This window comes from Drosophila navojoa, chromosome 4 (genome assembly GCF_054131105.1).
Source record: "Drosophila navojoa isolate 15081-1374.11 chromosome 4, UAZ_NAV_1.0, whole genome shotgun sequence".
Taxonomy (NCBI): domain Eukaryota; kingdom Metazoa; phylum Arthropoda; class Insecta; order Diptera; family Drosophilidae; genus Drosophila; species Drosophila navojoa.
Window position 1 is genome coordinate 6214328 of NC_142892.1, and position 25317 is coordinate 6239644.

General features: G+C 41.1%; 2 protein-coding genes across 6 annotated transcripts in view; one reads left to right on the plus strand and one right to left on the minus strand.

The window, feature by feature from the left end:
- Nucleotides 1-1904: 1904 nt before the first annotated feature.
- Nucleotides 1905-4722, minus strand: t-Grip84 (testis-specific gamma-tubulin ring protein 84). The gene has a single exon (XM_018102718.3). It carries the CDS (start codon nucleotides 4504-4506, stop codon nucleotides 2215-2217), a length of 2292 nt encoding a protein of 763 aa, XP_017958207.1. The 5' UTR covers nucleotides 4507-4722; the 3' UTR covers nucleotides 1905-2214.
- A 1400-nt stretch (nucleotides 4723-6122) lies between these two features.
- Pura (Puratrophin-1-like) overlaps nucleotides 6123-25317 on the plus strand; it is a 53791-nt gene continuing 34596 nt past the window's right edge. For 2 of the 5 annotated variants that reach the window (XM_089260344.1, XM_089260345.1), the window contains exons 1-3: nucleotides 6124-7036; nucleotides 16677-17618; nucleotides 17717-17965. In XM_089260344.1, coding sequence (XP_089116470.1) covers nucleotides 6851-7036; nucleotides 16677-17618; nucleotides 17717-17965 — 1377 coding nt within the window. In that variant the 5' untranslated portion in view covers nucleotides 6124-6850. Of the gene's footprint in view, nucleotides 7037-10498; nucleotides 10668-16676; nucleotides 17619-17716; nucleotides 17966-25317 lie in introns of those variants that run through there. The other 3 variants (XM_089260346.1, XM_089260347.1, XM_089260348.1) reach the window with 3 other exon arrangements.

Below are 25317 nucleotides of genomic sequence, written 5' to 3' on the forward strand. Positions count from 1 at the left end.
ATGAAATTGACAATGACAAGCACATGACATTTTCAGAGTGAACGGTAAACTATCTATATGTAATACAAAATACTTCATAGGCCTATTCTATCACATCCCCATCTCTAAATCTATAGCCAATAATCAGAAATGCATGACTAATAAATTAGACTCAAATGGCTTTATATTTAATGTCTTACGGTTTAATCCATTCACTGACAAACCTTTGGTAAATGAAACCCTAACTAAATGTTTGTGTATGGCGCTTGAATGATTATTTAAATATTATGAATTACCTGCCAAATGCTCATTAAAAACAATTCAATCGCTTTGCTTTGTTCACCTATGGCCATTGCCAATGCCATTGCCAAAATAGACAAACAGAGAGGGAAACATGCGTTAATTAAACGTGCATTGAACCTTGACGTCGCACTTCCGCTCCAGAGCTGCCAGAGTTCAAGTATACGACATTTCTAAGCGACGCACAAATGAAGTCATCTCGGGACCGAGGCGTGTCATAGGTTTAATGAACTGAGCCACCGACCGCAGCAGACAGCGCCAGCCACAGTCGCGCGCGGCGAGCGATAGCCACCGCAACCGCAGTCGCTTTCCCACGACTCCGTCGGTTCGACTGCCTGGCTGGGCCATAATGCACATATCACTGGACACAGCTCACTCAGCTGAGTGCAGCCCATTGATCAGGTAAATGGGATTGGACAGTCGACAGTCCATCATTTTCGCAAGCACATAATGATATACATTTCGGAAGCAATGCATCTGAACTTTACCATAATTTTGCGACCATTATTATTGGCAACGACTCGTGGTCGATGGTTGAGTGGCTGCTTTGCCGCCGGCCGCACTTTATTGTTGCATCATCATCATCAGCATCAGCAACCTCATCATCATCATCGGCATCAGCATCAGCATCAACGTCATCATCGTCGTCATTCAGTGACCACCTGTTGTCCTTAAAGCGCAAAGCGATAAATATAAAGTGAATTCAACTTGGCTTTTTTGATGCACTTTTTATCTTACAGTTTCCTTTAAAATACCCTGGAAAGCGGGCGTAAGGGTACATTAGTTTGTTTACTACACTTTTGTGTCCATTATGTAAAAGTCTGCTTAATGTGTTTTCGGTTAGAGTATATCATCCAAATAGCCTATATTTAAAAGGCTATATAGAATACAGAATTTCTTTCTAAGGAATACCCCTCATATAAAATGTATTAAAATATATATAAATAACAGCTATAAATTTATTCTCTTCTGTAAGATCTTTCTTACTTTCTACAGGGTATTACACAGCCAACTCATCCGCTACCTTTCTGCAAATTTTTTTCTTTTTCAATATTTATTCATAAAGAGATTTTTGGACAGCATTGCGTGAGGCGCTGCTCGCAAACTTCGACTGGCTCTGAGTGAATTTTCCCGATTTACATAACAATTGGCCTTTGGATTTCGCAATTGGGGAACGTGGCTGGGGTAGATGGGGCTACGTCTGGGGCAAGTGCCACAGTGTGGCTGGCCACATTAAAAACGTTTTTGTGGCCATTTAAAATAATTTACGATCCTATGCAAAAGAAGCTGCAAGAAAACTTGGCTCGATGCATTTTTCGCCGTGACTTGGCATAAATTGTCGCACTGTCCCGAAATTAAGCATGCAAATCGATTATTTACGCCCATTGTACGCAAAGCGAAGCTGTGATGGGGCCACTAAGTGGGTTCGAATACCGTTTAACTGCACAATCAAAGTGATCCTACTCATAAAAGACCCATAAAATACAATACCGATTAAATTTGGGTTCAGCTTCAGGGTTAAGAAAATAATTTAATATTTAATATAAAATGAATTTTTAATATTTAATATTTTTTATATATTTAATTGTTTAATTTTTTATTTAAAGGGATTTTTTTTTTTGTATGTTTATTTAGCTTTATACATTTTTTACATTTTTTGTTAAATATATTTTTTATTTTTAACTAAAATAATTTTTTTTTTTACTTTTACTTTGCGTAGCTAAACTCAAAAGTTCAAGACTTTAAAATTACCCAAAAGTTCAGTCCAATATACTCTAAAAGTTATCAGGGTTACGAAACTTTATCCGTTTGCTGCGCGTTGTGGAAAGGCCTCATGAGGCATTCCCAGCATAAAATTTTAAAAACATCTCTAGCAACAAGAAATTTGGAATGGGTGGAATGATATATGAATAATGAAATCAAATCAAACGAAAACTAAGCCAACTCCAGGCTGATTTCTTCGAGGCGCTGCAGCAGCTGTTTGCAGGATTCGCGCTCCTCGTTGCCGCAAGAGCTGCTCGGTTTGGCCAGTTCCATGAGCAGCTCCAAGATGCCAACGAGCAGCCCATTGAACTCCTGCTCATACTCGGCCAGGCTGGCGTCAAAGTCCTGCTCGTTAACCTGGCGCTCCAGCAACTGTTTGTAGTTGAGACAGAGCTGGCCCAGCGTAAAGAGGGAGCGCACAAAGGTCACCGACTCGGAGAGCAAGCACATCACCTGACAGCTGTCCAGAGTCTCCTGGAACAGGCTGATCAGCTCGTCCACAAACTGTGCCTTCGGCACATCGTCGAGCAGGGCTTGCCAGCGCGGCTTTATAACGTCGTGGGTCATGTGCTGCTCCAGGTGCAGGATGCACTGCAGCATGCGCTTATGCAGCGCCTCGGCACGATCGCCCTTGCTGCTGGTTGACTGCAGCTTGCGCTGCACGTAGTGCAGATAGAAGAGCACGCGATGCATCAGCTGCAGCTGCTCCAGCGGCTCCTCGTACAGGATCAGGCTGATGGGCCACTGGGGCTCATAGCGCAGCGTGAGCGCTTCGTAGCCGTAGAGCGAGAGCTGCTCTGGCATTCGACTGCTATCGTCCGCCTCGCTGGACAGCTCAAATTCAGCTGATGGCTGATACGCCAGCTGCTTCTGCTTCACTTGCTCTGGCTGCTTCACTTCTTCCAGCTGCTTCATTGCTTCCGGCTGCTCCGCTGGCAGCACCAGTTCCTCCGGCTCAGTCAGCTCCATTTGATCCGTCAGCTCCATTGTGTCCGACAGCTCTGCCTGCCCCAACTGCTTAGCTTGCTCCGCCTGCTCTGCCTTCGCCTCTTCTTCAGTCTCGTTCCCTTCTTGCCTTCCAGCCTTAATGCGCTTCATGCGTCTGGTCAGCTGCGTGGTCACATCGCAGTCCATTAGCTGACTGCGCAGCAGATGCTTGAACGGATCTGAGCTGTACTGCAGCAGTCTGAGCGTAATCTTCTGCAGTTTCTCTGGCCTCAGATCGTCCACGTTGCACTCCAGCTGGTCCGCGTAGTACTCCATCAGCGCCTCATTGAAGTCCAGCTGCTGCAGCAGGAAATATGCCTGCAGATTATCGAGATGCTGCAGCAGATTCTGCTCCTGCACCAAGACCTCGTACAGCTTGTGAGCGGGCAGCTCATAGCTGCTGTGGATCAGCTCCACGTGCGACTGGTTGCCGGGCACAAAGCTGAGCGAGGCCTGCATCAGCTTCATCTGCACGTTGCACTGCCGCAGGACGTTCAGGTACTTTCCCGCCAGGAAGATGCACTCCGCTTCCGGCTCCAGGAAGCTGGGCAGCCGACTCATGTAGATGCAATAACGATTCATCCAGTAGGCGTGGCAGCATTGCTTGGGCGACAGCGACGTGCTGCTCATATCACCCGGACTGGTATCCTCAATGAAGAACTCCCTGCGCACATCGTAGAGCACGCCCTTCTGCGTCCACAGCTGCACCATCTTCATGTAGTAGTGGGAGACATCGGTGAGCAGCAGCTTTAGCCTTTCGCACTTGAAGTGCTCCTGATGCTCGTCAATCAGCGTCAGCATCTGGGCGCTGTTCAGCTTCAGGGAGCGCACTCGACTGGTCAAGTTGGCCAAGGATTGCATGGTGACCAGCCAGGGACGGAGGCGCTGCACCAGCTGGTGCAGATCCAGCTTCTTCTCCTGCAGCTGCGTCTCCAGCCCCGACTGCACATCGAAATACTGCTGCATGGTCTGCTGCAGAGCCAAGGCCAGGGAACGGCCGCATCCCGTCGACATAGTGGCATCCTCAATGAAGCTCTGCACTGTGATATAGTAGCCGATCAGGGGCAGCAGCTCGGTGGCCAGGGTGCGAAAGGCGCCACTGAAGTTCTCGTTGATCTTGAAGCGCACCTTTTCGACCTGATTGGCGCGCACCTTCGTGATCTGCTCGATGGGTAAATCGGGGCGAATGTGGGTGGAGGGCACGCCCGAAAAGGCGTAGATTAGATCGCGTATGAGAAGTTCCTCCTGCCGTTTCAGCGATAGCTTCGTAACATCCTCGGTAGGCATATAGAAGCCGCCCACGCTCTCAAACACCCAGCAGCCCATTTTACGCTTAAATCTACCCGGCTCACCTGCTCCCTCATCTTTCGCCGAGTCCCGCTGCTCCGAATCGCCCAACGAAGGCTCGTCCCCAGTTTTGCTCGAACGGAAAGTGCTTTGCGTTGCATTAGTCTCTGGTATCTTCAAATCCATCATGGATCAAGTTATAGATACATATATGTATGTTGTATAAAATATAGTTGGACAGTGTTGAATATACAGCAAATGTGAGGGAGTACTGGCTTGAATTCCTTTGTTTGGAAGTAGGATAGTGTAGTTTTTACATCAATTTGGATACTAAAAATTAAATTTCTATGATATGTAGATTTTGAAAATGAACTTTGAATAAAATATTTCCTAGTAGTGAGGCTATGCTTAGGGATATTAATACAATAGTTAACTTCCTGGGTCTTAAGCTATAATAAGCCTTGAATTAAAAATCCCCTTATCATATTCGAAAACACATGTGCCTAATGGTTTTATAGACTCGATGGCATTTACGACATAAGTTATACTCCTTAGCATTCAGATATACATATAAAGATAATCACAAATATAATAGCAATTGATTATATATACATTCGATGATATAAGGCTAATGCCTAAATGTCATGCGATCTATGCAACAGCTTCGGGCCGTGCCAGGCTTTGCCGCCACTTATGAATGAAACCGGCGTCGCACTTCATTCAGCTAAATTCGCAAAACAACAACAACAACAACAGCAAAATGTATTCATTTTGCAAGTGGCACGTACCTGCTGCAGTGTCCGCCGTACCCAGCGGCGACATCTTCGACGCAGACGCCGTTGCATCCGCACAGGTGGTTTTTGCATTTGGATACCAAATGCGAGTCACCTCTGTACGTACATACGTGAGCGAGGGCCAGCAACGTGTTGAGAATTTTCCACAAAACAAAACACATATAAAATCACAGCCCTGGGAAAGAGCCTGATGCACTTTCTTCATAAATAATCAAATAATGTATGTATGGCTGTGTATGTAGCACACGATGCATGGCCTAACTATGAGAGAATTTTTATATTTATGGGCTTTGTCGCGTGAGTGCCACTGTAGTTGTTGTTGCCGTTTCTGTAGCTGTTGTTGTTATTGTTCTCGTTGTCTGGCTGTTCTCATTCTAAACAATGCAACGTCAGCGTCGACGTCGTCGTCGACAGCAACATTAGCATAAATAAATAAATAACCGTAATAACAGCGAGACCAACAACGTCAGCGCTAAAGTGCATAGGCAACGCGAGCAAGTAAATAACAACAACAAGAATTAGTATAAGAAAGAGCAATAAAGCTTTTTCGGCTTCTGTTGCGTTTCGGTGGCTCTTCTTGTTCACACAGTCCATCGGACATGCACGCCAAGCTTTAGTTTTCGTTCTCTTCCATGGGCGCTCTCTCTCTTTCCCTCTCTGGTTTTCTAAATACGTTTTGACACGCGGCAGTAGCTATAAAGCACCCACACGTGCTCAAAGCACTGTGGTGCCATGTGAAAACTTACATACATACATACATATGTATAAAGGGAGTGCAAACAAATAAATTTATCAAATAAATAAAAAATATACGTTCAATTTATGTGTAGTGCAAAGTGCTAGTTTTTATCAATATAAAATGTATATTACATCTCAACCACTGTGCTGAGCCCTATTACAAAAACAATTTCTTAGCAACAACAAAAAGCTCCACTAGCCTGCATGTACTTAAATATGGCTTTTGTTGCCGTTACGGACAATCAAATTGAGTGCAAAGCTCAATTTCAGTTTCGGCAGCAGCAGCAGCAGCAGCGACAGCGGCCGCGGCCTAGAGAAGGGCAGGGCTTAGCTGAGCGGCCAGCAGCAGCGACGGCGACGTCAACAGCGAAGCCGGCTTTGAAGTGCGATGTGCTCTGACTGCAAAAAAGTGCCGTTTAAGGTTTCGGGGTTTTTTTTGTAGCTGTTGCTTATTGCATTATTTATACGCGCTCGCATTTACTTTCTTGAGCGGGCACACACACGCACATACTCTCGCTCACTCACGCGTCACCTATAAACAAAGCGCACACACAGAGACAGCCAACAACAACAGCAATGGGGTGTCGCATTGGTGACAATTTGCGCCTACTGCAACAACACTCTCGGTCTCAGCCTAAGCCGCTCTCGCAGTTAGCGACGTCGCAGCCGACGCCGTCGTCGCAGCGGCAAATGCGGCCGCATTCTCAGTCAAACAACAAACGTAACTGAAGTAACAACGGTGTCCGCGGCCAATAATATTTAATACACCTCGCTCCCCCCTCTACTTTAAAAAATACTAGTGCTATAAATGAATCAACGAAAAGTGATTTAAAGGCGTGCAAAACAAAAATATTGTGTGCAAAAATCAAGAATAAGAAGAAGTCAAAGCATTGCTGAAAGAGCGCCAAGTGCAGGCGACTGGAAGTGTTTCTGTCTCTGTCGCTCGACTTGAAAGTGATGAAATTGTTGTTGCTGCATTTAGGCAGCAAGTGTTGTGCTTAATGTTGCGTCTGCCAACGCGTGAGCAGTGCGTCGAGTGGCTGCAGTTTATCTTTTTGCTGATCCTGCACATCTGGAACGCTTTCAGCATGTCGCTAACGCGCAGCCGTCAAACGACGCTCAAGTGGATTAAGAAGCGTTTGACGCTGCCGCGTCGACGTCAGCAGCAGCAGCAGCAGAGACAACGGGTAAGCGTCCTGAGTGCCGTTCAAAAGCGGGTCAACTATTTATTCAACCCCTTTGACTTAGCTTTACTCAACTAATTGATTTTCGTCTAATGTTGAATTTCTCTGGAATTCAATTAAAGCCAATAATTGGTGGTTTAATTTTGCGGTAAATTTTGTTTTTCCTGCGTATTTGAGGGCAGGGTTCGAACTTTTGCATTGGCGTGACTTGCAACAATTTCTCCATCAGGTTTGCCCCCAGGCTCAACCCCCGTTTCACCGTTACCGTGACGTAGTTGCCAACTGTCTGCCGCTTTGTTCCGTTTCCGTTGCCGTTTGCTAAACACTCTAGCCTAACGGTAGGTGTGTCCACCAGCCTAGCCCTGAGCCGCATTGCCGTTGCCGTAGCTGTTGCTCCTGTTGTTGTTGTTGTTGCTGTTTTTGTTGCTATTTTGCATGTCTGGCCTGTCTTCGAGTTGAGCGATTATCGCTGTCAGCTTGTATAACAGTTCTGCTCGCCATTTGAGTCGTTATCAATTTCGAACACTTTTCGCTGCATTGTTAGAAATCAAAATTTATGCGAATTTTTATGAAAGTTCCTGATGAGTTTCTTTGTTTTGTTGTATTTGCAATGAAATTTTTGGCAATTTCGAAACAGTTTTGGGGCGTACTGCTGTAACCACTCTATATTGCAGGCATAACACGTATAATGGAGAGTATGACAGACGCCGTGAGCATAGCAAAGAGTTTTCTTTTGCACGAAATTTGTCAGAGTTAGAGATACACTGTTTCGCGAGTGTCAAAATGGGCATATTAGCTTTGCAGTTATAGTAAATATATATTTGTTATACTTGTTATACATGTGGCTAGTCTATCTCAACTTCATAAACATCCATATGTGCATATCACATAATGCCAATTTTTCAATCAGTTTTCTAAAGTACTTCAAGTTACATATGATATCATTGTTAGGTGAAAATTTATTTCAAGCGAATTAGTATAGTTTATGTAATTAAAAAAAAAAAAGCTACTGACATCATAAGTTGACTCACAATTATATTAGCTAACGGCTGCCGGAAATGCACTTTTAATGAGTTAAGATCACAATAGAACACGATTAGTTGAAAGATGGAATAATATATTTAAGAGAATTTATGGGGTAATTACGAGCTAGGTATTAGATGATTAATAGTGACTTTGTGTTTAATCGCCCATAACAACAAATATTTAAGCTATATTCGTTCATGCATATGTAGTTCGTACAAAGGAAGGTTTAACTGTGATTCTCTATAACTAGACACGTTATCTATAGTTGTGCACACGTATTCATTTCGCCTGCCAAATGTTTTATTTATAGCACATTTTAAAGACACCTTCGTTCGAAGTATTTCTCGTCGGTTGAAATCAAAACAAAATATTTATTCGCTTCGCGCAAATGTTTATTTCTCAGCACTTAAACTCAGCTTGCAGTAAACAAAAATCGCATGTTCCGATAATCGAAATCGCATCAGAAACCATGGTGCCATGGAACCATTTCGTATAGCCGCAAACAAAGGGCCTGTCAGCTAGCTAGACAGACGATTATACGCGTATGGTGCATGGAAAGTGTGGAAAGTATCCGAGTTTTTAGCCAAGTTCAAGGCGCTCTATGAGCGCTTGCCACTTCGCAATTATGGCTAACAATGTCTATCGGGCAGCTGGAGGGGGCGGGGCAAAAGGGAGAGGCAAATAAAGCAAACAATGCGATGGGGAGCATTAAACACAGAGAATTTCTGTCGCCCCTTCTGAGCATGGCACACACACACACACACACAAAACAGTCGAACAATAAAAGAATACCCTAGCCCTTGTGCGCAGCAAATGTGGGTGTGTTGTTTTGAAAGCTATATATCAGAAAATACACTCTGCTACAAATTCAAGAGAGCAGTCTAATGGAGCGAAAAAGGAATTAATAGTTCATTATAATCTAAATAAAATATTTATTAATATATATAAAATGATCTTAAATTCACGACTTCAAAACATTATGCTTGCTGAAGCATATCGGGCATATAAGAAAATGTTGAGACTGGACCTACTTAAGTTATAAAAGAGCTACAATATTAGTTGTACAAATCCATAGTCAGAAGACAAATTTATAAAAAAGAATTTATAAAAAAAAAAATATTTTCAAGCAAAAAAAAAATTATTAAAAATAAAAAAAAGTTTTAAAAATAAAAAAATTTAAGAATTTTAATCAAATATAAAATTTGTATAGTTAAAAAAATGTCTATAGAATTTTTTGTAATTGAAAAACATTATTATCAAAAAAAAAAAAAAAAATTTAATATTATTTATTTTTAATCAAAAATAAAATATATATACAATTAAAAAAAAAAACATATTAACTTGCGGCATACTGTATTTCTATATAGAATTTGATTGACTCGCATTCAATCAATTCAAGAGCGAATCGGCGATTCATTCGCACAGCGGATTCACATTGAAAATCATTCGCACGCATGGAAAATCATTCAAGCTTGCAGTGTGCATGTGTGTGTGTGTGTAGGTGTGCCTAGGCGTACGTGTTTGCGTGTGTGTGTGGGGCGTGTGTGCGGCTTTTCCATTTGGCGCTCGGCTCATTTCAATTTAGTTGCGCGCCGCAAACGCTTTGAACTTGTTTTCCCAAACGGACGCGAACATTTTCCAATTCGCAAGCGCAGTTCCAGTTGAAGCAGCCGTTTGCCAATTGGAGCCCTGCCCCGAGAGATCTGCGTCGCGTTTTTTTCCCATTGATCTCGCAAAAAAATCAACGGGAAAAAGCAAAATTTGTGCGAGTTTTGATTTTTTGGCGCGTTTTTCATTATTTATTTATTTTTATTTTTTTTTACTGCTGATTTTTGCTGCACGTAGCTGGACCTGAACCTTTCTGTGGCTTACCCTAGGCTACGAGCCAACAAAGAAAAAAAAAAAAGAAACACACAAACTGAAAATAAACAAAAAACAACAACAACAGCAACAACAACAGCAACAACTATGTATTGATAAATTGCCAGCCGACGATTTCCGTCGTGACCCGCGCGTTATGCAAAATGCTCAAATGTAAATAAATATTAAAATAATACAAGAAGAAGAAGAAGCAGGGAGAAAAAAGTGCACCAAGTCCCCTCTGCCACGCCTCCCCTTCCCGCCTACCTGCCTTTGTTGGCTTGGCTTTTGTGAAAAATGAAGTGAATCTGTCTTTTGTTAAGTGAATCGCCTGCTGCCATAATAATAATAAGCAATAATAATAATAATGTAAGCCGACAAATTTCGGACTCGAGTCGCGCTTGATTTCTTTTTGAATTTATGAAAACAATAAACGCAACACAAACTACGCATTAAGTCGAAAAAAAAAAAACCTTATTCCCTGTCTGGAGTCGAGTCGGGGAGTCCCTGTCTCTGCCTGTCTCTGTTGGATCTGCAGAGAGTCGAGAGACGATTTCCTGGCACGCATACAATTTGCATGTGGCCTGCTCTGGCCTGGCCCCGTCTCGCATCGATCTTTATGATGTCTTATGTAATCTGGAAACTATTCATGCAGCAATATGCTCGCCTGCGTACGCAGCCGCCGCTGAGTCCGCTGAGTCCGCTGAGGCCGACATTGATCTGGCATTCGTATGCGGCCATTGCAACGGTAGGTGGCTTCGGCTCTCGTTGCCTTTAGGGCATTCACCAAAAAGTAAGAAAATATGAAGAAACCACTCCAAATGGAAATGGAAATGGGAAATGTGCACACACAGTTATACACATATACTATAGAGTTAGCTCTGCTGAATGCGGGTCACCTGGAAACTGTTACAGATCGTTCGTTGCTTTATTGATTTAAATTGAGCAATTTGCAATGCGAGCGCTCGGCTCACGTGTAATTGCAACTTAATGCCACCAAATTATTCATAACTAAGCGCTCCCAATTGATCGGATTTAGGCCGACTTGCTTTAGAGCAAACAGAAATGGGTTAAAACTGTGATTTATTTATTTTTTTGTTACTTGACGATTTGTTTAAATTTTAAATTATTTTTTTATGTGGTAATATTATTAATATTAAGATAATATTTTTTAAATTTATTTTTTTATTTTTATTTTTATTTTAATTTTATTTATTTTTTTAAATTTTTTTTTTGCGGTATAAATATTTTATTTTATATAATATCTTATGGAAGATAATAATAATAAAAGAATATTTTTATTATTTATTTTTTTATTTTTTTTCGTTATATATATAAATATTTTATATTATATTTTATGGAAGATAATAATAATAAGAGAATATTTTTTTATTTATTTTTATTTTATTTATTTATTTTTATTTATTTTTTATTGTGGATTACATTTTTATTGTTGTTTTATTGTCTCTGTATGAAGAAACAAAATTTAATTTTTGGAGCATAAGTAAATAATCTTATTTTATAATTAAACTTAATTTTTGTTACATTTAAAATTATTAATATATTTCGAAAAATGTTAAATTTTTGGCCAATTTTTATTAGCAGCACACATTTTCCACATTTAGACTCGCGCAGGAAATGGCCAAAGATTTGGGAAGAAAATTATATAAAAAATAGAAAATCAAAACGAAATGAAAGAAAGACAAAGTAAAAAGTTGACTCGATTGACATGGCCGTAATTTTTATTTTCATTGATATGATATGAAGAGCAGGAGATGGTGGACCACCAGCAGTAGCCGCCATGGCCAATGGCCAAAGCTGTTGGCCAAAAGCCATTTGGCCAAATCGCTAGTCCGGCTTAAACGTTCCATTGATAAAAACAGTCTAGGAGGGAGCGAGAGAGAGGCAGGGAGAGAGAGAGAGGCAAACAAGAGCTGCAATAAGTCAACGCTAAGTGTTAAAATGTCGATATTAATTGTGGACTGACTGCCAACGGTTGCAACTGGTAAATGGCAACGGGCAACGTTGCCCCTGCCACATGCTGCAGCTCGCATTTAAATAAATTGCGATTATGGCTGCAAATGTGGCATGCGGCTAGCTGGGCTAGCTGGCCTGAGCAAAGCCAGTGAACCGCTAATAATATTTATCAGTGCCTCATTTGTTGCATGGACAGGCAGCAAGTGGGTGGGAGAGGTGGAGGCGTAGCAGCAGGCGGGGGCAGTCACAGGCGAGCCAGTTGCAGCCATTGGCCAATAAACCCACAAAAAAATAGTTGGAGAGAAGCAAATAAAAATTGTTGCAGCTAATTGCAATGAATGTTGATGTTGTTGCTGTTGTTGTTGTTGCTGCCACTTGGCTTCGGCTGCCAGTTGCAAGTTGGGGGCCGATGTCGCTGCTGCCATTGCCGTTGCTGTTGCCGCCGCTTTGTGCATCCGCTCGTCAATTTTTCGGTTGCTGTTTTGCCACATTGTTTGGGCAGCTCCATGGCCATGCATATTTATTTATTGCAACTATGTAAGTTTTGCATTTTCAACCAGAAATCATGCAAAAAAAGCAAAGAAAAACAAAAAAAAAAATCGAAGAGACATGCAACAGCAGCAACAACAACATCAGCAACATCTCTGCTGTTGAGCGGCTTTCAAATCGCATTCGTAGCTGTTAACTGAGGAAAAGAGCGACAGCGACATGAAAACTGTTTAAGTTTTCCATATTTTCCTTTATTTTTCATTCGATTTGGTTGCTGTTGTTGTTGTTGCCGCACGCACAACGTGGGAAAACTCATGAAAAATGCAAACGCATTCGACTTGAATAAGATTTGTGCATGCCCAATTGCAATATGAAAGAAATACGTCGGACTTTGGGTCGGACTTTGCGATAGGGCCGAAAGCAGGAAAAGGCGCCGCTGATAAGCGACACGGCATCTAGGTAATTGAGGAAATCGGAGAACACCACCTTGGGGATCACAGAGAGTATTATATTATATCATAAGTACATATACATAATAGTAAGGCTGAAACTTGAGATGGTCGAGACGCTGATGGTCGAGATGGCGCTGGAGTTGGTTGCTATTAGCTGCTATTGATAGCTGCAACTGTAAATACTATTAGGCAGTGCTCGAGATTATGTTGAGTACTTCTTTTTCAAGGGAATATAGTAGTAGTATATTAATATTAGCATTTTAGCATTGCTATTGGTATTGTAGGTCTAGGAGTCAAGAACTAGAGTAATGATATTTTGAGTATTGTTATTGACATTATCATTGGCCTTGTAGCTAACATTAGCTATACTATGGTTATAATTTCGAGTAAGCGCTAGCTCATCTGGCGACTTCATCATTGCTATCAGCATTATAATTATTGTAATTATTTTATTATTCATATATTATTATTAATACGACCATTATTATCATGGCTATAATTATTATAATAATACTCTTATTTTTTTTTATTATTATTATAATTTAAAATAGAGTACCCTTAGCATTAGCATTATCATTTGCATTAGAATTAGCAGTAGCAGTGATATGAGCATTAGTATTAGCATTATTATTATTGACATTATCATCAACCTTTTTGCTAGTGTTGGCATTTATATTGTAATCAAGCCCCATCATAATTATTGTCATTATAATATAATTATCATTATTATTGCTACTGTCATTATGCATCACCATGATTTTGATATTCCTTTACCAATCTCTCTCTCTCTCACTCTCTCTCTTTCTCTCTCTCTCAGTCTCTGATTTAAATGATGCCCAGCATCAGTTAATAATCACTTAATATGCACATCATGTAATCGTTAGCCTCGCTTAATTACAGGGTATATATTGCATACATTAACGCCTTGTCACTTGTCATCCAATATTACGGGCATTTTCACATACATTTTAGCCATATATGTGTGCATGTGTATGCATGTGTGTGTATGCAACTGCTTAACATGCAAATGACTTTTCTCACATTGCCAGCGCCGCTTCAACTCTCGATGCGAAATTCATTTCTCTTTCGTTGCGGTTCGCTTGGCTTTCGGTGGGGGCTCAATGCAGAGGTTAGGCCAGAGCCATTAACGGCCCGTCAGAGTTGAATGTGTGTAAGTAATTTTCAATTTCTTTTCCAGCCTTAGCTGTGGCCACCACGGCTGTCACTTAATTTGGGAGCGGGAGCAGATGCAGTGGCCACCCACGCACCCACGCACCACCGCCCGGTGTCGCCGGGCTTTCATATAAATGGGCAATTGCAATTTGCAACGCCAACGCGCCAAGTGCGTGCCTGTGTGTATGTGTGTGTGTGTGTGTGTGGCGCTCCGTTAACTGCCGTTGCTAACAAATTAGTTTGCTGACGCAATTTATTTATTTTTTTCGGCTTTCGTGTTTTTTCTTGTCTTTTGTCCACCATCAAAATCACACGCAATAAATTTAATTTGTAGGCAGGTGTTTGTGCGTGTGTGTGTGTGTGTGTGTGTGGACTATGCTGGGTCAGCTAGGCAGGCAGTTGGCCAGCTTGTCCAATTAATAAAAAGAAAACGCAGTCATAATGTTTTGATTAACACAAATGTGACAAGCGACGCATAAAAATTAATTTCCAACTCGAATCCAATTGGAAGATGCGCGTTGTCTTCTATTAATTTGATTTGGGATGTGGGTCAGCTGCTCAAGCGCGCGCGCGTAACTGTACACGCGTGAGAAGCTAATGTGCTATATAGTTTTATAGTTGTTGCTGCTGTTGTTGTTGCTGCTGTTTCAATTCAAATCGAAATTCCAATTGCCCCAAGGTTAGTTAAGCTGGTCTGCAAATGCACTGAAGCGACCTTCCTTTAAATGTCTTGAGCAGCTTTGTCGCTCTTTGTTGCTGTTGTTGTTGGCCAGCTCGACCCACTGCCCGGAGAGAGCAGAGAGGAAATCCAAGAGCCAGACCAGACACGCATGCACGCACGCCTGCGGGCCAGACCAGACCTGGGTAATTAATTGATGAGCTGCGTCCGGCTGTAAATTGGACTCAGGCTGCCACTGCCCCTGCCCCTGCCCCTTTTGGCCATGGCAATGGGGCATCTTGCAAGTGGCACAAATGAAAATATTTCTGTGATATTTCTCGTGATATATTTATTGGTATTTATTTTTGTGCACTCACATCAAAAGGCAGCCGCAGCGCTTGCAATTTATTGTGGCGCATGCGCATGCACCGCTGCCCACTGGCGACATCTGGCGGCCAGTCTGGCGAAACGCCACACATTTTTGGCTAGGACTCAGCACAGGACTTCAAACTGTGTTTAGTGGCTAAAACAAAGCGCGTGCCGCTGCCAGCAACGTCTCTCTCACTCGCTCGCTCACCCGCTCTCTGCCTCTCTAGCTGACTCGGCGGTTCGTTGTGGGTGTTAGCGTGGCTTATATGGCGCAAAAGTGTCACATTGTCAGGCTGAACAATTTTAAGTATTTTCTGTTGTCTCTTGACTCTCAAAGAAACCAAAAACAACCAAAATAAAATAAACTGTGGCCAGTGGGCATTGTGTGTTATGGTCAAAAAGGAGGCGGCCGGCCACTTTCACTGCAAAGTTTCCCAATCTCTGTAATGTGTGTGTGTGTGCGCAAAAGAAAGTGAATTCTACTGTGCTACACTTGACCTATGACAACAGCAGCAACAACAACAACAACAACAACAATTGGGAGACACAAACAACAGCCAAACATTTGACGTTTTGAGCTCTGCCAAAGTCATTTGATTGTCATGCAATGCAAATGCGAGCTGCAGCTGCCACACAGTTACAGGCAACAGCAACTGCGACTGCAACTGCAACTGCAATTGCATTTGTTTTCTACTGAGGGAAGCCCCTGCCCTGCCACGCCCTCCTGCTGTTGTCTGTGGCTATGTGAAATCGGATCAATGTTGTCCCCAATTGATTTTCTGTTTAACTTTTAACATGCGCCCGGTCAAACGGTAGCCCAGGCAACCCGAACTGTCTCTGTGTGTGTGTGTGTGTGTGTGTGTGTGTTAAGAACGAGCCCATGTGGAAATGTGAGCGCAGGGTATATTAGTTTAGTGAAAATGTTGCCAACAAGCAGCGGGGGGCGTGGCAGGAAGTTTTAGTACACATGCAATGCACAAACGGAATAATGCAAGATTTGAATATCCATGCAGGGTATTTCCTAGTCGTGCAGTCTCCACTGCAAGCACTTTTACTTGCTTCACTTGGCTCTTTCTGCCCCCGATTTGTAGCGCACCCCATTTTAGTTCTGTCCACATGTTGACTCGCCCACATTGCGGAAATTTATAGTCTGTAAAAAAATAAATAATAAATAAAAATAAATATTTATTATTATTGAAATATATAAATATTTTAACGTGAATAGTAATTTCATGTGCTGTAGTTAAATGGACCGCAGTTAAAGTAAATGCAAGTGTTTTCTTATAAAGTTAAAGCACGTTTAATTAAGTAAACCCTATGAGAGAGAGGGCTTAGACTAGACTTTTATTGTATTATTGTAAGCTATTCATATTTATGTATTCAGAGGTCCATTATATTTCATTGGCATATTGGCATAAAATAATTGTATTATTATTGACAACGGTGACAACTCTTTAAAATCGCCTTCCTTATATATTTCAACTCTTAGATGTTGCAAAAATTCGTATAATTTATAAGATATCTGAACTGCGACACATCGTAACCTTAAAGCCCATTTTTACCTTTTAAATGTTTCGAACTTCACACGTGTCTAAGTTTCTGTTTCTGTTTCTGTCTCTGTCTCTTCGCCCCAATGCAGACTGACACAAACAAGGCAGCAACAACATCAACAACTGCAACAACAACTGCAACAACAACGAGCATCGACCCAGGAGCTGAATTTGTGGATCAGGGCCATTTAAGCGAGATCTTGGTGCTGAGTGACACTCAAATCGATGGCCCGGCCGCGATGTCGGCGCCGCCAGCAGTTGCCAACGACATGGACAACATGAACACGGACACAGCCAGCAACAACAACATGAACGAGGCCAGAGCGGGCCACACAGCGCCAATAGCGCGCGACGAATTTGTTGAGGAGGAGTCGGAGGAGGAGACGCAAGAGGAGTTGGAGCTGCGGCAGGAGGAGGAGCTGGCCAAAACGAATGCTAATTATGTGTGCTGTCAATGCCCGGCAACAGCAACAAGAGCAGCAGCAGGAGCAACAGCAACTGCGAGTCGCAGCAAGTCGCGTGTACGCAGCTATCTAAAGAAATGCAAGCAACGGCTAACGGGTCAACAGAGCAGACCAGCAACAGCCACAGCAACGGCAACAACAGCAGCAGCAACAGCAACCAATGTAGCAACAGCAACAGCAACAGTTGCAGGCGCAGCAGCAACAGCAACAAGAGCAACATCTCCAGCCACAGCAACAGCAACAACGACAACAGCAACGATTACATTGATCAAGAACGAAGGAACAGCACCCACGATGGCTCAGCAGCAGCAGCAGGAGAAGGAGAAGGAGTCCAAGCAGGAGCAGGAGGAGGCAGAGGACTCCAGCTGTGGCAGCAGAGATTCGGCGAGCGCCTACGTGGAATGCTTGCCGATTGATTTAAGCCTGCGCCGAGCGCCAACAGCGCCGCAGGAGTCGAGCAGCAGCAGCAGCAGCAGCAGCGAAACTGAAACCGATGAAGAGCCAAGGGAGCAGCAGCAGGAGATGGCAGAGCAGGAGGTGGCAGAGCAAAGGGTACCACTGCAAGAGGTAACTATCCATCCAAAAGCAACAACAACAACAACAACAATTGCTAGATCAACAACTAACTTAAGCCCTTAATTTGTTCATTTGCGATTGGCGAGCAGGCACCAACAGTTGCTACAAATCAATGCCACATGGATGCGGATGGGGTCCAGCTGGCTGAGCTGATTGACAGGCATCTGTCGCACATTTATCCCGTCTACTGGGCACGCACGCGTGCGATTTTAATGCGGCAGGCACGTGAGCTGCTCGCCCTCAGATACGATGGCTGCCTGCCGCGCTTCGAGCAGCGTTACCTATGCAAATTTGCGCAAATTGCCGCAACGCTGCGCGCCACTCATCAAATTGGCGAGGTAAGTGCCCCACAGAACCCTGAGTCCATGTGGATGCCCTACAATTGGGCCGCAGCCCAATGCGAGAACCCTTAAAGAAGAGATCGCAGCACAGAGATCTATCATTTAGTAGCTGCTCGCTCCCTCTATCTCTAGCGCTGTCTCTCTCTCATTCTCGCAAATTAGCGCGTGAGCAATTTAACGATCTCCAGCTATGGAAATGAAAATAGCACTGCCAATGGCCGGGGGTTTCGGAATGGGTGTAGGCAGAACTCTGAAATGGGAATAGGAATCGGGAATTGAGGATTGGGGATTGGGAAACGAGCAATCGAGGAATGGGCATAGTTTATGTGGCTGTGCATATTTAATCGAACAATAGCGCATTCTTTATGACTACTTACAGACAGATCTATGTATATGTGCTAGCCGACCTAAAAAAAACTCAGATCGTAAGATAAATAATTTATGGGGCATGCAGGAAAACGCACAAAAGAACTAATTAAAAAAGTGCTATTTATAAAATGGTAGGTAAAAAAATTGCAAAATATAGCAAATATTGTAGATACAAAAAATCTAGATGTTTTTCGATTCCAATTTTTCAATGTTGATTTATCTCAATAGAATTTAAGCACGAAAACAGCTACTAACTACTTGAATACATATTATTTACAGAATTTTCATGAATTTTAACTCCCAAAATTCCAATATCTTTATTAAGAAATACTCAAAGCTGCAATCAAATGATTCCCTAATCAAAACACTGTTAGCGCAGCCCTGGTCACTGTTAAATTAGGTCTAAACGAAAACCGGCAAACGCGCTGCACTCAACTCCGCATGCTTAGCAGTGCCAAACTGAGCATAGCAGTGCCATCCTGAGTATAACATGCATGCGCTTTACCAATTGGATTGCCGACAACTTCGTGCGCGCAAGCGAATTGGTCGAATTGCACGAATAGGTCGAAATAAGTCGCATTGCTGTTCGGCTTCGGGTTTTGTCAGTTTGAGATTTGAATTCGCGGCGCGCAGTCTTGTGAGCGGCTGAAAACCGAACAGCAAAGCAGAAAAAAAAATCATAATAACAAAAACCAACAAGAAACAAAACAAGCAGCGAAGACGAAACGAAACGTTTCGTATTTCGTAGGTTTTTTTGTGACGCCAACAAGAAATGTGCAACAGGAATAACAACAAATTAATAATCAAATAAAATAATCAAATGTCTATAAATTAATCTCAGTGAAGTGAAGTGCCTTAAAGTGTGATTAGTCAGAGAAATATTTGAATATTTGAATATTTGATAAAGAATAAACCGCAAGAAAAGTAGCCATAAAAGTGCCCATAAAATACTTAATCAAAGCTTTTACAATATCTGATTTTTATATAGTTTGAGGTAATTTCCAACAATTGTTTTTTATTATGCAGAGCTCAAAGCTCAAACTTTATAGCTGTAATATTGTATTTTGTACTTTTGCATAACGGTTTTCTACCAAGTGGCGTCCCTGAACTTTCAGGCAATTAGCACTGTAAATTGGAATGTGTTTTGCTTTGTCTGTTTACGTAAATACAAAAAAAAATAAAAATAAAAATGAGAAATAAGTACGGAAATGCGTCCTTCGACCTACGCTAAGACTTTAAGAACCTTCACTCGATAAGAGGCTTTTGGATTTGGTCACTCAATGACAAACAAAGCCAAAGACTAAGTGTGGGCTGTCGACCAAGTGCAGACTTGAGAATGGAAAAATAAATACGAAATCGAATTGAAAACTTATTGAGACTTGCTTACAAACGAAATGTGTTCTTGACAAACTGTCTGCAAGTGTGTGTGTTGGTGTGTTAATGTGTGTGTTGGTGTGTTGCTTATCAACAAGTTGTTGCTGTTGCTGTTGCAATTGTTGCTGCTGTGTCTAAAGTGTAATTTATGTTAATTTGCGTTACGCATACGCAGCGTGGCACGCACAACACATTTAGCTGTGGGTGTCTACATCCATCCCCCTCTCTCTCTCTCCACCTCTCTGCATCTTTATCTCTGCTTGAAGTGACCTACATACAAGCTGCAACAACTTTGACTCTGGCAAACGTTCTTTTTTTCTTTTTTATTATTTGAATCAATCAGCGAAAAATTACTACGCACATTTGCAGCTGATTTTTGTAGAGAAGCCGTAAAAATATATATAAATTCTGAGCCCACGGCGTGGCAGCAGCACCAGCAGCAGCAGAGGGCGCCCTCTGGCCTCTTAATTCCCTCCTACCCTCTGCTACTTGCAACTTCACAGTTGCAGCTGCCTTGTTGCATGTTAATTGCCTTTTAATTTCTCAAGCTGTGCGTTCTCTTCTCGCCATACGCATATGTATGTGTGAGTGCTTAAGTGTGTGTGCGTGTGCTTAATAATGAAACTTAAAACATTCGCTGCAGAGAATCTTAGCTGCGTGTGAGTGAAGTGGCATTCGATGAGTTCTTATACCCTATAAATTAAAGTGTTTTCTTTCGAAGCTTGAAATTTTTAGTAGAGAAAGAGTAAAAGAAATTGATAAACGTAATTTGAAATGATCAAATGAGTATTAAAGTATTTTATTAAAAGTAAAATGATTAGAAATTTGTAAAACCAAAGGAAGACACATTTTTTAGTTCAAGAAAAAAAAATTAAATGAAATAAATAAAAGTTAATAAAATAGATGAAAAATAAATAATTTTTTATGGTTATATTCTGTAAAAAAAATTGGTAATTAAATATTAAAAAAGAAATATTAAAAGCTTATAGAAATTTCGCCTTTGAATATAATTTTTTATGGATTGTAAAAATTACATATTTTCAGAGAGAAACTATGAACTGCCTAGCAGATTTTATATTTATTCATAGTCATATAGCTATAGGCATTATTTTAATGCCTTCCAATTATTTTGTGTTATTAAATAACACGAAAAACTATAAATATTTATTAGTTTTTTTTTTAGCGGGTTGTATTTAACTGCAATCTATTTCATTGGACAATAATCATTTCCTTTTCAATTAAAATTTTTTTATTTTATTTATTTAATTTTTGGTATTTATATTTGATTATTATTATTATTTTTTTTTTTTTAAATAAGTAATAAAAATGTCCATTTCTATTCAACTGTCAATAAAAAAAATAAACAAATATGTAAAGTAGCTGTCTGACCCGCTCAACACTTTTATCAGCAATCGAAAAAATCAAATTGAGATGAAAATTTCGAAATTCAAAGATTAGAAAAGTAAAGATTGAGTGGGAAGAAATATGTACTTTGATATGCTGTCAACTTAAAGCACTTTAGGCGGACAGACAGAAAATAGCTTAAAATATTTTACAGGATATCTCACAGCTTAAGAATGAAAAGAACAGATGTGTGAGAGCTGGAAATGGATGGAAGTTGAAGATATGATGGAAGGGGAGAGGGGCAAACATATTTAGGTAAATATGAGAAATTCTCAATAGAAAAAGATGAGATGTTTAGATGAAAGATAAGAGACTAGAAATGGTAAATGAATAAGTTAGGCAAAGATCAAAGAGGCTGAAATAAAATTATGATAAATTGGAAGTAAAGAAAATGAAGACTTGATTTAAATATTAGAGAAGATCAATTAGGCCAGCAAATAATTGAAGAGATAAAAATTTGATTTTTTTTCCTATATTATTTTTGTTTATATCATATTCGACTGAGGGTTGGAGAGCTTGAATCAAAGTTTAGAGTAAAGCAAAGCCTTGCGAGGTATCTGGCAGCTTGGCACTAAACACTTCACACACACACTTCAAACACTTTTATTTTGCTTTTATTTATTTTTATTTGATTGTTCTTTCAGCTTCTTTCTGCTTCTTCTCTTTTTTGAATGAATGAAGCACGTTCTGTAATTTAATTCGGCTTTTTGTGCGCAGACGCAGCGACACGCACACTTAGAAAGGGCAATATAGGGTACATAGGGAAGGGGTCACATATACTTATAAACATGTATATACATATATACAATATATGTATGTATGTGCATATGTATGGGGGAAAGGGTCGCAACTCTCATCAGGTTTGCTACGCTTTACGCTTTTTTTTTGTTCGCTTCGAGTGCCACTAAATTGTAAGCGGAAATTGTGTATTAAGCAAAGAGAGAGAGAGAGGAGAGGAGAGGAGAGGCAGAGCCAGAGACTAGGGGCTAGCTGCCCTTTGTTTGTTGCCCCTGTTCAAACTGATTTGGCCTGAACGCTCAAATACATATTCCGATTCGGATTTGAATTCAGATTCAGATTCTGTTGCTGTTGTTGTTGCTGCTGTTGTTGTTGCTGCAGCTGGTACATGGCATATCACTTAGCTCAACAGCAATTACTGTCGGAGCTGCAGAGATTTGAGCATCGAAGTGCTTTGGATGGCAAACGGCTACCGAGTTGAGCTCGGCAGCAGCAGCAGCAGCAGCGGCAGCAGTAGTAGCTGCTCCCTCCCGCTTCTCCTCCTCCTCCCCCTCCTTCACACACTTTATAAAGTCTCTGCAGACCCAATTTCAAATGCAGTTGCCAGACGTTTTAGATTTTCTGCAGTCCAGCAATAATTTTTGAGCTGCTAAAAGTGCTTTGAACTGTTTATTGTGTGTGTGTGCGAGTGTGTGTGCGAGTGTGTGTGCGTGTGTGTGTTGAACACAAACATGATCGGCATTTGTTAGCGATAATGAATTGAACATTTCTGAAAAACATGTTTGTACATAATTTGTATGCAGGCAGACACTACGGGACATGTTGCTCTCTCCCTTCCACACCCTCTCTCTCTCTCTCTCGCACACTTTGTCTTCCTCGAAGAGCTAAGAGATACTCGATCTGTATCCTCTGGCTGGCTGTTTGTTTTTTGCTTGTGCGCACACATTAAAAAGGCTAACAGAGAAAGAGAAAGAGACGGCAAGAGAGGGCACAGAGAAAGAGCGAGAGGAAGGGAGACAGAGCCAGCAAGGTAAAGAAAAAGAAATGTGCAAAGTGTAAAGTGCATATTTATGGCTTGCATAAAATAACTTGTAAAATGCATTCACGAGTGCGCACTCACATTCATATGAATAGACACGTGTTGTGCATGACTGAGTGTGTGTGTGCGAGTGTGTGTGTGTGTGTGTGTGGTGCGAGTGTGAATTGGCTATAAAGTCATGACAATCACATGTCGTATTAGAGCTGAAGAGGAAGTTGTCGTTAAGGATATGAATATGGTTATGGATATGGATATGGATGAATTATAATGCGTCTATAACATTTGAGCATGAATTATGAGTGAATGCATTCAAGTGTTTACAAATCTATTGAACATTCATTTCTCTTGTTCAAACATCAACTTTACTCACACGCTTTGAACAGCCGAATACGACAGACTACAGCCGAAGAGCTCTAGCTTTCAGTTTTAGTGGGGAGTCATTGTAACTTAATCAAATATGATTTAAGGCTTTAATGAGCTTGGCAGACTTAATAGACTTTAGACTTTAAACGATGTTTTAACTCAATCAAATATGAATTGGAGATATAATATAATCTGGAATGTAAAAAGGCTGCAGTTTTGTTTGTTTTACATCTTAGTAAACCCTAAAGAATATTTAATTAGTAAAGTTATAATCCTTTCTAGAAGACTTTCAACTAACATAATACATATTTGCTTTTCTTACTAGGCATTTAACAATCATTGATAGAGAACTACATACTTGCTTATATAATATTTATAAATCCCAGTTTTTGGCATATCCTTTTTCTTAAAGCTGATCTAACTTCATTATTTATTTACTTTAATCACTCTGTTCCATGTTTTCTAACAACTTGATACATGTCCGAAGAATTGTCAGCTCCTAAGAACATTTACATGTTTTTGTTTTTATTTTTTTTTTATCATCCACTGCTCACTAATCTTTAAAGATACTAGATACTTTCCATAGAGTCTAAAAAAAACTATAGATATTTTACTAATATTTTCGTATCATTTTTACTTCATATCACTCCCTTATAAAAGTTATTTAATGGTAAGCAGATATACTAAATAAGATATTAAAATTCTTTTAAACAATCTTTACTACTTCATGTGAATTTAATGTCTACCATATCACTTACCATGTCATACCCTAGCAGATCTCTTTCGTCTTGCACAACTACTCTATAGATACTTTTTGGTATACTCCATATAAATTATCTAACACATATTGCTTACCCAGCTGACATCAACTAGAAAGAGATTCTTTTCCTTCTTATGCAATTCATATCTATCGCCATATCACTTACCATAGACAACTCTTTGGAATACCTGCTGTGCGTCTGTTTCTGCTTTGGCTAACTATTTGTTGATATACTTGCACATTAGCCAGTTCATTATAAGGTACTTAGTTCTAACTGGCAGCTGCGCTGTTAATGACAGTGACAAACGGAATCCCAATCCCAAGTCCAAGTCCAAGTCCAAGTCCAAGCCCAAGCCCTGTTCCCTGTTGCCTGATCCCCGCCAGCCAGGCAGATTATGTTACGCAGTAGCTTTACGTGATGTTTGGATTTTATGCGTTTCTCTCTCTCTCTCTCTCTCTTTCTCTATATTTATATATATTTATATACAAAGAGCTGGATGCGCAGCTGTGCAGTTGGCAATAGATACGAAGACGTCGTCCAGAATTGCATTCGAGATAGCCTTGAATTATTCAAGCGCGTGTGACTTGCTTAGTAATTAAGCCAGCCAACAAAAGCCAGCTCCAGGCTGATGATGAGTCGCAGCTTGGATTGACTTTGAAGACAGAGAAAGAGAGAGAGACAAGGAGAGAGGCGGCAGGCGCTGCGGTTGGAGCTGAAGCCAAAGCTGGAGATCGAGCTGCAGCTGTTGTTGTTGTTGTTGTTGTTGTTGCTGGTGTTGCCTTAGCTGGGGTCCACATCAAGTGGCAGACACCGAAACCGAGACACAACACATGTATGTATGTGTGTGCGTGTCTACATTGTGTTCCTTTTTGTTTGACTGACTGCCAGTTGTTGTTGTTGCTGTTGCTGCAGTTGTTGCTGTTTGTTTTACTTTGTTTTCTTCTTTTTTTATGTCATTATCGTCATTGTCTGCCCAACTCGACGCGTCTCGTCTCGTCTGGGTAAGGTGAACGCTTCCTGCAATGCCAAACAACAGGTAGACACATTCGCTGTGAGAAACGGCTGCTTCAAATGCTTCAAATAAATTGTTAACAGCAACAGCAACAGCAACAACAACTACTACGGCAACTACAGTAACAAATCCCCATGAATGACTGACAAGCCCTTTGCGACAATTGTGTGTGCACCTCTGACCAAGCTCTAATAAATGGTTCAATCATAAATTAGACTTGCTGTTGGAGCTAAAGTTGAAGTTGAAGTTGGAGGTTGAAGTTGCCGCCAGGATTATTTGATTTGGCGTC

What these genes read in the sequence shown, in the direction of transcription:
- t-Grip84 (XM_018102718.3), bottom strand. Translation starts at nt 4,506, where the DNA reads ATGATGGATTTGAAGATACCAGAGACTAATGCAACGCAAAGCACTTTC.